Genomic DNA, 14418 nt, shown 5'->3' with positions numbered 1-14418 from the left:
CTGTGACTTGCTGCTTGCACCTCATCCACACCGCAAAGCTGTCTCTCTCTCCAGCCAGAGTGCACTGAGAGACGGGGCTGAAAATTAACACCTGCCACCGGCCAAATGCAGGTAAAATTTCCAATTGGTGACTAGATTTCAGAAGGCTATCTGAAAAAAAAAAAATATATATACTTGGCCGGTAGATTTTTTCATCTACAGTCCCCTTGGCAGGTGACTCACCGTGAGCCAAAAAGTTAATTTTCACCCCTGCTGAGAGATGATCCAGTATTGTGACTGCTGATGGATATATGGACGTGCAGGAAAGCATGCTACTGCAATGCTGGCATCTCTTCTGGGAAAAGCACTGTTTGACCGGTCTGAAATGTTAAAAAGGCTAAGTGCCACTGAAGACTAGAACACAACACCAGGACTGCTCCTCTATTCCCGAGTTTCACAGGATGCATGCATGCAAACACACACACAAGAATGGACTGCTCATTTCCAATCAGTCAGTGATGATCAGAAGGGTCCTCACCAGCCATTTTAATCAGGCAATATTAGGACACCCAATGCTGGGAGACCTGACATTTAATTTCCATCAGGCATATTCAGTCAAGTCTCCATAGCAAATCTAGGCCAGCACTGTGCACAGTAATACTATGGCTAATATATTTTTGGATACTGACATCAGCAGTGTATTAGAAGAATTCCATGACAATTATATGAGGTGTTGTCTACTCTAGGTCAAATAGGTCTAAGAATAATTGAAGACAAACAAAGAGAAGGTCTGCGTTCTCAAGGGGTACATCCTGTGCACCACGATACACTGCATTTCTAAACAATATCAGGATATCCTGATAGAGCTCCACGCTACAAAAAGCAAACAAACTAGCTCCATTGGGTTTCTGCCTCAAACCAAACAAGAGACCATGGCTCCTACCTCATGGCTTCAATTCTGTAGTTAAAGTCCTGAGGGAAACAGGAGGTAGGCCTAACTATCAGACCAAGTGGCATCTACAGCCTCACGTATGCAGACTGCAGGAGCCATAGAAATATCACCCGGATTTTAGGCTACAGAACAGAGACACTTAGCACAACATAACCCAAAAACTCGATGATTATCGGAGGAGCACCTAACATGCATTCTTACATGGGGCGGTGCGACAGTGTCTCAGGAGGAAGGGATGAAGGGAGGGAGCTAGGGAGGGGGAGGGAGAGTGGGCACGGTGGTGGTAGTGGTGGTGGTGATCGTGTTGCTGGTCGAGTTGTTGAGGATTAGTCATGACCCCATGACTTACATTTTTTCTGGCATGCCTCATGTGGAGGCCCCTTTTTCTGGCCCAGTGGAGGAACAGCTGAGAAAGCATACACACAAACACACACGCACGCACACACACACACACACACACACACACACACACACACACACGGACAAAAGAGAAAAACAGACACAACACACACACACACACACACACACACTCGAGGAAGAGAGACGAACACAGACACACATGGACAAAAGAGAGAAACAGACAACATACGCACACACTTGAGGAAGAGAGAGACACACAGACAAAAGAGCAAAACAGACATCAACACTCACTCTCTCTCTCACACACACACACACACACACACACACACACACACACACACACACACACACACACACACACACACACACACACACACACACACACACACACACACACACACACACACACACACACACACACACACACACACACACACACACTCTCTCTTGAGGAAGAGAGAGACAGACACACACCCACACCCACACACACTTCAGGAAGAGAGGCCAGGGCCACATGGAAAAGTAGGGAAACCCCACCTGAATCATCAGAATCAATTCCAGCAGCAATGAAACACACAACCAGAGTTGTTCTGGTTAGGAGATGATGCAAAGCTAGAGTGGCTGTTCAGAGAAGAGATTTTCACTACTGCTACCTTTATTAAGAGAGCATGGACTCTAAGAACTGCTAAATGATTTACATGTAATATGGCTTGAAGAAGATGGCTGGAGCTATTAGTTAACCTTTGATTGTAATGGAATATCTGTTGTGGAATGATTGTGTTTGACTTTGTGTCTATGTTTACTGTTGATGTGTCCTGTAAGTCCTTACGGGCTGGGCACCCTGTCCGGGGTGCATGACACTGAAATAAACATTTCCAATCCAATCCAATCCAATCCACAATGACTGATGCATCACTGTTCGTCTATGACAAGCCAAACTGAAGGCTTTGCTATACTTGAGCAGATGCCCCCCCCCCCCCCTCCCCCCACCCTGTGCTTGAACACACCACGCTGCTATACTTGAGCAGATGCCCCCCCCCACCCTGTGCTTGAACAGACCACGCTGCTATCACACTGGCGATCGAACACCACTGCACCAGTAGCTGCTCCATCACGTCCAGAGACAGAGTGACGTTCCAGCGCTGTGCTGGAGTCACATGACACAGAGAGATCACAGAGAGCAGCCCTCCCTCCCTCCCTGAACCCCCCGAGCTCGCCAGCATGGTTCTGGCTGGTGTGTAAAAGACTGCGGGTGAGTGCGTCAGTGTGGCCAATGAGTGTTGAGAGGATTTGCAGACTTGCGCGCGCGTGTGTCGGCGGTGAATGTGTGTAATTAATTCTGAGGAAGTGAGTGTGTGGGTCTGATTGACTGTGTGTGTGTCTCTCTTTCTCTCTCTCTCTGCCTAGTAGCTCCTGTCCAGACACAGCAACCAGCTGATGAGTGCCAGGGAGATTCCTGCAGGGCAGGAAACACGCTGGGTTCAGGGGCTCTTCATTAAAACAAGCAGCCTGGCTGGCTGGACCCCTGGTAACCCCCTTGCCACTGCTTACCGCTCACCACCGCCATAACTCTCCACCACCCTTCACTCTGGGCAGGCTGGACGCCGGGGGAATACAGACGGCCTACTTAGTTACCCATGACTGCTCTCCCACGCACACGTTCGTGTTAAATATGGCTGTCGAGGAGGAGATACCCTGATTGGGATTTCATCCCAGCTGGTGTAAGCCCTGACGAGGAGTCAGTGGTCTGTGTTACTGAGCTTATCTCAGTGGCAGGTGTGTGGGATGGGGGGAAGGGAGGGGGCTGTATTCATTTCCATATGACGTGTCGTGATCTGGGATTGGCTTAGAGCGAGCGAGCATAAATGGATAATGCTAATGAGGAAGCTTAGTGGTGGAGGGGGGGGCGCTGGTAAATATAATTTGAACTGAAGGCAATAAACAAAAAAGAAAAAGGCCTCCTCACATTTCCATTTAGACGTTTCGGAGACTGAAAGCCCTGTCCCACTGTGCCCCGAGGGCAACAAGCGACAGCGGCGACATTATACACACCTTTCGCAAATATGAGGAAGGAACAACCAAAACGGCACTCTTTAACAGGTCAAAGGACAGCACACCCCACATTTGAAAAAACATCACCTCCCAAATGTGTTCTTCAACAAACCACAATGAAAGCAACTGCTTTTAAGTGAGCCGAAGAGCTTGTTGCCCAGCTAGTTAGTGAGATTACAGTCAATGGCTTATTAATAACAAGCCAGGACAGCAAAAGAGCAGGTAGCTCCTCTGCTCTGTCTAGACAGAGTGTCAGAGAAACCAGGCTTTAATCACTGTTTGTCTAAGGCTGCCTGGCAGGCAGGAGAGCCAGCGCTGAAGACGCCACACAAAAGCCAAAGGTGGGAGTGACGCTGCCTTCCTGGGTGAGGCGCGGAGTGTGTGTGCGCTTGAGAGAGTGATAGAGAGAGAGCGAGAAAGAGAGAGCGCGAGAGAGGAAGGGCGTCTATAGGGGTTGGACTGTTACCTGAGGGAAATCTCCGTTCCTGGGAAGGTTGAGGTCGGAGAAGTCCAGGTCGTGGAACCCTGGGCGGCTGAACACGTCCATGTGCACATCTGGACTGGTGGCGTTCAAGTGGTATTGCCTGGAGAGGGGTCAGAGAGGAACACACTGTCATATTTCTGTCCTGGAACACTAGGCACTAGGTTTCCACTAGGCACTAGCTTTCTAGGTACTTAAAATTATTTTTTTACAGAGAGAATTAGATTTAATTCATTCAAGTGTACAGTTTCATTTGAGAGAAGAGATTTATGGACACAGATCCAGGCATTTGAAGGGTGGGGGATTTCTTGTACAGGACTGAGAACACAGGCTATAGTGAAACAAAACACATAGGATATCGTGAACCAAAACACATAGGATATAGTGAACCAAAACACATAGGATATAGTGAACCAAAAGAAAGTCAAGTAAAACAGATCTGTACCGATTAAACAAAGTAAAAAGGTAAAACTGTATGGTTCATCCATCCTCAACCACAACTGTCTCCAGGCATTAAGCAAATTGAACTTTTCATAGTATTTCTTTCCGAGACACAAGAAACTCCGAGACTCATCTTCCCTCCAGCGAGCACTAAACCGATGCCAAGAAATGGTAGCTCTTGTGAAGTGGAAATTTAAAACACCATTCTGAAATAAAACAGTCATTTTGAAGTGACCTTTCCTCAGAATTCAGCATTAAGAGCCAGAAAAATCAACGGGATGAAATCAGACAGGAGGGGAGGATACAGGTGGTGAGGAGACAGGAGGAGAGGAAGGAGATAATAGGATAGGAGAGGAGACAGGACTTGAAATGGTTTGATTCACCTTTGTTGGGTGTGTGTGTGAGGCGGTTGTGGGGGTGATGACGAAATGGTGATTTGTATTATAATTGTTTTCTTATCAAACCCAAAAGACCTTTGGATTATTGGGGAAATTGTGGGTACCCCTTGTATAGATCAACTCTTGTTACAGTTCAACAAAATCTGCTCAGGTTGACATCAATTCCTCCTCCACCTCCTGCCAATCAGCTAGTTATAAGACCCAAACCATAGCACAGAGGAGATAGGCTGTATTACATAGACCACATGTTGATGCCAACACTACAGAGCTCTGTTACCCTGGGGTGAGAACTAAAGACTGTGACATGCGTCACCACAAAACCATGACACAGACAACACACCGCATCGCGTCAATGTCACTGATAACAGTCAGACGGAGAAAGAGACCACGATAAGGAGAGGGAGATTAAGGTAGACAGAGAAAGAACTGATAGGAAATGATGATGAGAGAGAGAGAGAGAGAGAGAGAGAGAGAGAGAGAGAGAAAAACATAAATCAAACAATTATTATACCAGTCATATTCTATTATTTAGAGAGAGGTTGTTAGAGTCCATACCCTTCTTCTGGATCCAACATCCAAACGGGCCGTGCTGACTGAAGCCTGACCATATTGCCCTTGGTTCACTGGCGGAATCACACAGATCCACGGGCGTCAACATCCCCCCCCCCCCCCCACGACACACGCAAACCAGCTGTGTGGAACGGTCACACCTCTTACTGCCCTCTCCCTCTGAGCTCCGGACTTCATGTGACTGTTTCCCCTCTTGGTGCTCTTCGGCAGGCCACGCAACATTTCCCCTCAGTCGCTTCCTGGAAATCACCTCCCAGTGGAAAATCACCAAGCCAGGTCTCAGGGTACAGCAAGGCTACCTCCCTGGAACTGGCCTTCCCCGTCTGACGTTGACCATTTCTATCGGAGTCTCACATCCAGGCACTGTGGTGCTGGACACACTTACACTTATAATGAAGGAAAAGCATAGTGGTGTGTGTGTGTGTGGGGGGGGGCGGTCTGTGATCACACTGCGCAGTGGAGACAAGAGAGGTGATCCTCTCTAATCTGACCCTGTGTGATGGCGGCTCAGGGGGATTGGAGTGGGAGGCTATTCGCTGCATTTGCCCCCGTCCTGCAGCCCAACGTCAGATCAGGGAGAGGATGAGGGACTTTAGGCTGTTATTCTAGTAGAATGGATTCAAACAAACCCAGCCCCTGCTCGATCAATTCCGGGACGAGTCCGTCCAGGGAGCTTCTATCCCGGCGGTTACAGACAACTCCCTGTTCACAGTGAATGTGAAACGACCAGAGGAAACTGAATAAACTGCAACCTGCTGTTACACAGAGATTCTTAGGTGAAAAAAACAAGGCCAGCCTGTCTTGAGGCTGATGTATTATATTGTATCACAGCTGTTTTTTGATAGTTCTGTCCAAATTGCATTGCATGCCCTATGACTTCCCTTTAGGTGGTGAAGTAAGTAGACCAAGACACAGTGGCCTATCTGGACATTACACATCTTTGTTAAATAAAAGTGGGACAGTTCCAGAGGTGGGACAATGTCATTGATTTGCAAGTCCCAAGTAAGTCTCAAGTCATTGTCCTCAAGTCCCAAGTCAAGTGCCAAGTCAAGACAGGCAAGTCCCGAGTCAAGTTACAAGTCAACACTGGGAAGTCAAGTGAAGTCACAAGTCCTAAACTTTCAAGTCCTTTCGAGTCCATTTAAAGAGATGATCCAGGTTATAATTATAGCCGCTAAGCACATGTAGTCATGTCTACTGTTTACGATAATGAGCCAGCCTCAGTTTCGAAAAGCTGGACCAATTATGTGAACCAACTTTTTTCATTTCAGTGCGACTTTAAGGGTCTCCTACTGACGATTCGACTCATCAACTTTCAGTGGGCAGCCCTACCCAAACCCAAATAAAAAGTATGCTATTTAGAAGCTGCAGGCGAATTGTCGAGAAGGATCCAGCTTTTCGAAACTGAGGCTGGCTCATTATCGTAAACAGTAGACATGACTACATGTTCTTAGCGGCTATAATTATAACCTGGATCATCTCTTTAAATGGACTTGAAAGGACTTGAAAGTTTAGGACTTGTGACTTGACTAGATCTAATGATAGCATGAGTGAGTGTGTAACTATGGGAACGCTTCCTGCATGACCTCATCAGAAGCTTAATAACATTACGCCAGCCCTCATTGGTTGGCACAGATGACGCCCATGTCCGGATGGGAAGGAACCTCCTCCTTTATAAGGTGTAGACCTAGTGCCTAGGCCTAGTGCCTCTCTCTCTCCCTCCTATCTTCTAACCAGGTCCAGTGGATGCCCCACTGTCACCAGCAGACCACCCTGAGACCGATAGATACCCCTGTGTCTGCTGTGGATGTCGTAGCAATTAGTTAACACACACACGTACACACAGACATACACCAGTCCACTTCCGGCTTTAGGCCTGGGCCCAGTACCCCCTTCCCTTCACCCTAACCCGGGTCCGTATCCTTTTCCTACCCCCACCCTACCCGACCCCTGCCTCTACCTGGACCCAGGCACACTCACACACACACAGACATACACCAGTCCTGGGCTCAGATCCCCTTCCCCTCACCCTAACCCGGGTCCTTATCCTTTTCCTACCCCCTCCCTACCCCAACCCCTGCCTCTATCTGGGCCCAGGCACATTCACGCACACCCAGACACACACCAGTGTTTGCCATGTCTCTCCTATGATGTTTATAGCCTCTCTTACTCTGAAAATGTAATTTAATGTTATTTATTGCTTTATAAATGTTCTTAGCCGGTAGACAAACATACTCCAGGAGCTTGCTCGATCGCCTTGTTGAGAGGGGTCAGGGAAGAATTTTTTACAGCTCACTTATCTGGCCCCTGGGTGATATTGTTTTTTTGCTTCCCTCTGGCCCACCTCCCTTGTTCTCTGTAAAGCGCATTGTGTTGCCTCTGGGTATGAAATGCACTATACAAATAAAGCTTTGATTGATTGATTGATAGACACAGCGTCAGTCGTCATTCAAAACAAGCACACCTCTTCCGTAGCAAGGAGGGTGGTCTGGTGAGACACTCACTCATGCTACTCAGCGAGTTCTCTTTCATAGCATTCGTTTTGTGTCTCACTATGGGAAAACACTGACTCCCGGATTGCCAGACATGCCTGCAAAACGACAACTGTCCCAAATGGAACCTCACACAACAGACTCCAAGTCCTAAGACGAACCCAAATTGAGGACTGAATGTGCTAGAGTTGGTGCTGTGACATCCAACCTATAAAAATGATCAAAAGTGTGGGGCGAAGCCCAACATGCTGCCGCACACACTTCCTGAATAGGGACAACCTTAAAGAGAGCCCACAAGGTCGCTAAACCCCTGGTAGAGTGCACACGTAAACCTGCGGGGGGGCTGGAGGCCCCTGCTAGAGTAGGCCAGGGCAATAGCCCTAACCCTATCCAATGGGAAAGACACTGCTTAGACAACGGTTTGGCCCAAGACACAAATAACTGGTCACCCTTCCTGAAACTCTGAGCCCTGATCGTGCAGAGAGAAGAACAGGGGACACTGGGCGTTCTCTGCCATAGCATAAACATCCACGGTTGCCTGACCGAACTGTGACCAAATCTGTCACAACCTCCAGTTCGCATACAGTGGGCTGCCCCTGGATAACAAATCCGCCCCGTGGTTCAGAATTCCCGGCATATGCGTTGCTCTCAGCAACTGCAGGTGCACGCTGCTCCACACTATCAGTCTGTGTACCAGCCTGTGTAACTGAGGGGACCTCAGCCCCCCGTCTGTTCACATAGGCCACAACAGTAGAGTTAACCGTCCTCACTAAAACATGATGCCCCCTCAACCACGGGAGGAAATGTTTCAGAGCCAAGTGAACGGCCAGCAGTTGATATTGTACTGACATTGTTTGAGGATAACCAAGTTGCCCCTGCAAAACAACGTCTAACACGCACGCATTGTATCCACCCTTTCCGGGGACCAAAATGCTAGTAGGGTGAGCCCTATAAACGCGATGCGTTCATATTTAGTAAAATGCTTCGAATTATATTAATTATAACTGGATCTACTCTCAGGAATCTGGGAGTGGGACCGAGAACAGGAGGAGCAGAAAACAAAACACAGAGTTGCATACACAGAGAAACAACAGTAAGCACAATTGGTCACTTAATTGGTCACCCCAGTTTCTGCAATCAGTTTGACACAGTTAATTCATCTGCAAAACAGACTGTACATTTCCTTAAAAATAAAAAAAACGTGCAGACCTGTTTTAGATTAAAAAGAATGTCATGGTGGTTTAAGTTCATTGTGAACAAGACACATTACATGTGTTTGGAGGCTACAAAATCTTAGACTTGAATTTTCCTTTAAGTGGCCTGGCCTTGAACCATCAACGTTTTGGTCACTTGTCAGATGCTGAAACCACTGGGCTACCTATCGCCCTACGGCTTCCAGAGCTGCCTTGCCAGCCAGGCCTGCAAGCACTTCCTGGAACATCAATCCCTGTTGTTGTTCTCTAATGTGTCATTCTTGTGTCAAAAGCTGTGAAATGGCGGCAGTGGGCTGCTGTACTCATCAGGACTAGTGGTGCATGTTTCAAAGGGATAGAGACTGCATGTTAACCTCCACATACAGGCTGTCAAGACTCCTAGAGTACATGGAGACAGTGGGCATGCTTAATCACCATCCATGTGGATTGATTCACACGCAGATTGCGAGGAATGATGTGTGTTCTCTCAGTGAGCTTTCCAGAAATAATAGCACAAGACTGCACAGGACCAAACAAGACAATAACAGTGAAAGGGATTCGGGTTACGATAACAGTGAAAAGGATTCAAGTTACGATCAGATAAGCTGTCCGTCTCTCTTTGTGCCAAGCTGAAAGATTTACACCGAGACATGTGACTTGAGTTCCGCGCACTGCCTGGCCAATCGACTGGCTGCATTGTGAGCTTTCATTTTGACTTTGACAATCCTGCCATTCATTTACCAGCTTAGGGTAGCTTATCACCATCAGGGCGTGGCAACCACCAGCCTTGTAGGAGTGCCAGGTGTAAGAACTGTAATAACACATCTTATGACTTCCGCCTTTACAGGCATTCAAAATGGGAAATACAATCCAAGCAAATACAATCAGAACAAGGACATGACAATGCTCAAGAAACAGGCCTCACGGGCCAATGTTGAGAACTAGAGGATGATATTTTTTCGGGATTCCCGTGGGATGGGAGTCAATTTCACTTTTAATCACGTGATTGGGAGCAGACGGGAGTGGGAACTATGACAACAAAATCAACGGAAGTGAACGGGACTGAAAACCATCATGCAGTTTATTTCAAATCAAATCAAATCGATATTTGAACATTTCTCCCCAGTACTGAGTTAGACATCGCATTGATCACTTTTTGTAGTTTTCATTCAGTCACCCAACACTGCATATTTTCTACTGAGGAAGAAAAACAGAGCAGGATTGGGTGGGACTAAAAAGGGATGGGAGTGGGATTCTGTAAAAGTTTGGCTCGGGATTGGGACGGGACGGGATCAGTCTTCTGTGGGAGTGGGAGGGAGCAGGATTTTTTTAAAACTCTCACTCGGGATTGGGAAGGAGTGGGATTATTTCTGTCGGAGTGGGAGTCAAAATCCATTCCCATGTCGGCCTCTATTGAGAACTAAGCTCAATGAAACAGGGACAGAAGAGCATTAAAGATCATAAGCTAGTCTAAACTAGTGAGAGTTCTTCAGGTGTGTCCAGCAGATATAGTGCCAGAGTCTGGGTTGTGTGAGAAAAGACTGCATCGTATCCCAGATGATGTGCCAGTCCCTAGCTCTATTGGTGAGCTAATGGTGGTTTTTGGTCACTGCATAGTACATCGACCTGGCTAGCCATCTGCCTGCCTCAGTGTGACAAACTCAAACAGAGACATAGAGAGGACAACAGTTGATCATAAGATCTTGAGAGGGGGATTTATTTAGAAGTATTTGAACGTGTAAACATACTTGTGATGTTCCATTACAGCTGAACAAGTCATCTAAGTGCTTAGAAATCGTAGCTCGTTTTGAGGTATTGGAAGGGAAACATGTGGGCGCCCTGCTCCATACTCTTCATACCAGTGATAGTATGTGGGTGGGGGGGGCAAACCACATTGTGGCAAAACTGAGAGGGACATGTTCAGTCATTAGCTGAGCAGCAACCCTTGTACACACATTCAACAGCGCACACACAAATACACGCACAGTCCTGGACAGATATCAACATCATATAATGCCCTAAATTGCTTAATCTCCCCAGTGTGTGTGTGTGTGTGTGTGTGTGTGTATTATGATGTCTAAATGTTCCCAGGGAGGGTCTGTTGTGCAGAGGGGCACACAGCTCTGGAGGTTGTCCCATTCAGCCTACGTTTTCTCTCGCGTCGTGTGTCCCACTCGGCTGGTTCTGAGCAGTGACAAGAGGAGGCAGCCCAGGCTAATTCAATCAATTAACCTATCCGCTGTACAGGATTCAATAGATTCCACAGCAGTTGCTACACTGAGTAGGTACAAAAAAACAAAAAAAACAAGGAGCAAGTGTCAGATACTTTATAGCAGATTCAGTTTCTATCCAGAACTTCTGCTATAGTGAGACATTCCATTGAAAAATGACACCCACATCCTGCGATGTAGGTGTGACGTATCTGCTTCCTTCTTTTGATGTTCCCTTGACTGCCTCCATTGTGAAAACAGTGGAATACAGTCGCATGACATAAAACATATGACCAGACCCGGACATGTCATGGCACTATGGTTAACCCTGGTCAACAGGAGGAACCCATTGTGGTCAGCGAAGCTGAATAGGTCCCTTGTTTGCAGATGTCACAAAGCTCCACACCGGAGTCATGCGTTTATAACGATCCATCACGCCATCACTATTTCATCATGCCACCTGGACTTCCCTTGGCGTTCAATGAGCAGCCAGGGACACACATTCCATAGCTGATGGGCTGCCACAACTCAAGGTACAACAATCGTGATAAGCTATTCACTATCATAGCTACAACAGGTGAGTAGTGGTAGAGGACTGGTTCATATGAAGTAGGATCTGACAAAGTGAAAACCACAGAGCTCTACTATAGCCATTCATCTGGGCCACAGTTCCACAGAGCTTAAAAAAACAGACAGTGATAATCAAAGAGTGATCACACACACACACACACACACACACACACACACACACACACACACACACACACACACACACACACACACACACACACACACACACACACACACACACACACACACACACACACACACACACACACACACACTTCTGATTAAATGAACAAGGCTAGTACTGCGGAACAGGGGTTTCATGACAATGAAGCCAATCGAGATTGGTGAAAGACAGTGAGTGTGTGTGTGTGTGTGTGTGTGTGTGTGTGTGTGTGTGTGTGTCCATGCGTGCGCCGGTGGGGGTTTAGAAAACAGTGTGTGCTTCTCAGTTGGCACATGCCACAGGGAGAGAGAGAACAGGAGGCAGGGCTGCCAGATGCAGAGATAAACCCCCTGCCTGGTAAGGGCGACGCCAGGCAGCCCTATACGGGAAATTAAGGAGATCTAATAAAGCGTCAGAAGGCCTCCCCCGGGTTTTAAGAGTTGCAGGCTGCCCTCTTCCCCGCCGACAGACCGTAAAGCAGAATAGGACATAGAGGACAAGCTGGTTAATGTCACACCGTAAATCATAGCTGCCTTTCAATGTCATTCGATGTCGGCTGCCTCTAATGTCAGATTGAACTCAGAGTTGTTCTTTATGGCACTGGGTTTATCTGGGTATAACATGTGATCTTCAAGGATTCAAGGATGTTTATTTGTCATTATGCACAAGATACAGGTACCATGAATTGCTTACTTGAGAGGTTCTCACATAGACAATAAAAAACAAGCAATAAAATAGAAATAGTGCTGAGAACAGCATCAGTACATAATGTAGCAGCAATAGGACACAACATGCTACCTAGCAGCGGGGGCAGTTAATATTAGTACAGTAACTGAGGTGGGCTTTCACACCCATCTCTATCAGGGATAGACAATCATCATCAGAGAGCATGATGGGGCTGCAGTAGCTCAGGAAGTAGAACAGCCGTCTGGGAATCGGAAGATGTCCAGTTCGATTCCAGCTTCTCCCCGCAGCGTGTCGTATTGTCCCTGAGCAAGACACTGAACCCCAAAATTGCTCCCAATAAGCAGGCTAGCACCTTGCATGGCAGCTGGCCGCCACTGGTGTGTGAATGTGTGTATGAATAGGTGAATGAGAGCCATTATGAGCCATTGTGAAGCGCTTTGGATGAAAGCGCAACATAAGTGTCCTCCATTTACCATTTAGAGCAGAGTAGAAAAAATAAATAACAGGAGGAATATTTTATTGTACTATTGTCATTCTATGACAGTACTGATGACCCCCAGTTAATACTGAACCACCTTGAGGTGACGCTGCGGTGTCTGAACGTACGCTCAGCCATGTGCCAGGGACTGGAATGAGAATCATCCCCCACCACCAACGCACAAAAGGTAGAGGGTAGGGGGTTAAAGACGGGTAACTTACTGGTTTCCAGATTGCATAGGGCAGTGGACGCTGTATCCAGCCTGCTGTGAGTAGCCCCAGGAACCGGAGGCGTACATAGAACTCTGAAACACAAGAGGTAACAAAAAAACACGACTTCATTCATTCACTGACCACACAAAACAAGATGGAGGTTCCTGGATCTAGTAGCCTCGCGAGGCCATTCTGATCTCATGGGCTCACGTGCTGTTTCTCTACACCAGGGGTCTCAAACTCAAATTGACTTGAGGCCACTGCTGGTATTATCCTCTCAGGACCACCACAACGTACAACGTTCAATGTCAAGTACTACTAACTGTAAGCGCAATATTTCTGAAAATGTAATTTTTGATTTCCTTAATTAGGTTCACAAGAACATTTTTATCATACAAATTCAAACAGCGGTTTCTATACATTTTTATACATTTAAACAGTGCAAATCTTTTTTCCTTTTATTTTATCTTGAATACATTTGTACTTCCGCTTCAATATGTGCATCACTACTGTTAGCCTGCACTGGACCTGTACATTTATTAAAGTTCAGGTTTGTTTCTATTTCTTGCCAGACACTTACTTAGAACCTATGACATTTTGGAGCAGATCCGAAGCATGGGTTCGGGTCCACGGGCCACTCAAACACGGCCGGCCATTCACCTCCATTCATTTTTTGAACCAGGATTACGCAAAAACTACCTGACTGATTTTCATGAAAATTGGTGGAGTCTTATGGAGACTAATATCAGCGCCTGTATTCGAAAATCTGCTGCTAATAATTTGAAAAATTCCATTTCAAAAGTTATATCAGAACTGTTTAACTTCATTAAAAGAAAAGCAAATCATTGCAGGCTTTTCTCAATGGAGAAGATGTTTTGCTCTTTTCCCAACAGCGTTCAGGTCAGGAACAGCTTGTTTTATCAGCTAGCTCCCCAGGTTGATCCAGTCACCCGCTAATCATTTTGAATGACACCCAATGGCAATGCCTCTAGCATAAAGATCCGCCAGACTTTATTGTGCAGAGAAACAGAATGTGAGCCCGTGAGATCAGGATGGTCCCCTGAGTCTAATCAGCATCCTGGGATACAGTTCAATGTCTTTTCCCAGGGAGACGTGGCCAAGAAAGGCAGCAGGCAGAGCGTGGCCTGGTCCACATCACAAGAGAGATCTGCATCTCGAC

The 14418-nt window shown here is 46.8% G+C and overlaps 1 protein-coding gene across 1 annotated transcript in view; it reads right to left on the bottom strand.

Annotated features, from left to right (window-relative positions):
* sbno2b (strawberry notch homolog 2b) overlaps positions 1-14418 on the bottom strand; it is a 64770-nt gene that overhangs the window by 36189 nt on the left and 14163 nt on the right. Inside the window, exons 3-4 of the mRNA XM_084444832.1 lie at positions 13248-13330; positions 3810-3927 (exon numbers count right to left, since the gene is read on the bottom strand). Of these exons, the coding sequence (XP_084300958.1) occupies positions 3810-3927; positions 13248-13330 (201 nt within the window). The remainder of the gene's footprint in view (positions 1-3809; positions 3928-13247; positions 13331-14418) is intronic.

Source organism: Borostomias antarcticus (genome assembly GCF_949987555.1).
Source record: "Borostomias antarcticus genome assembly, chromosome: 10".
NCBI lineage: Eukaryota > Metazoa > Chordata > Actinopteri > Stomiiformes > Stomiidae > Borostomias > Borostomias antarcticus.
This window is presented reverse-complemented; position numbering and strand designations above follow the sequence as displayed.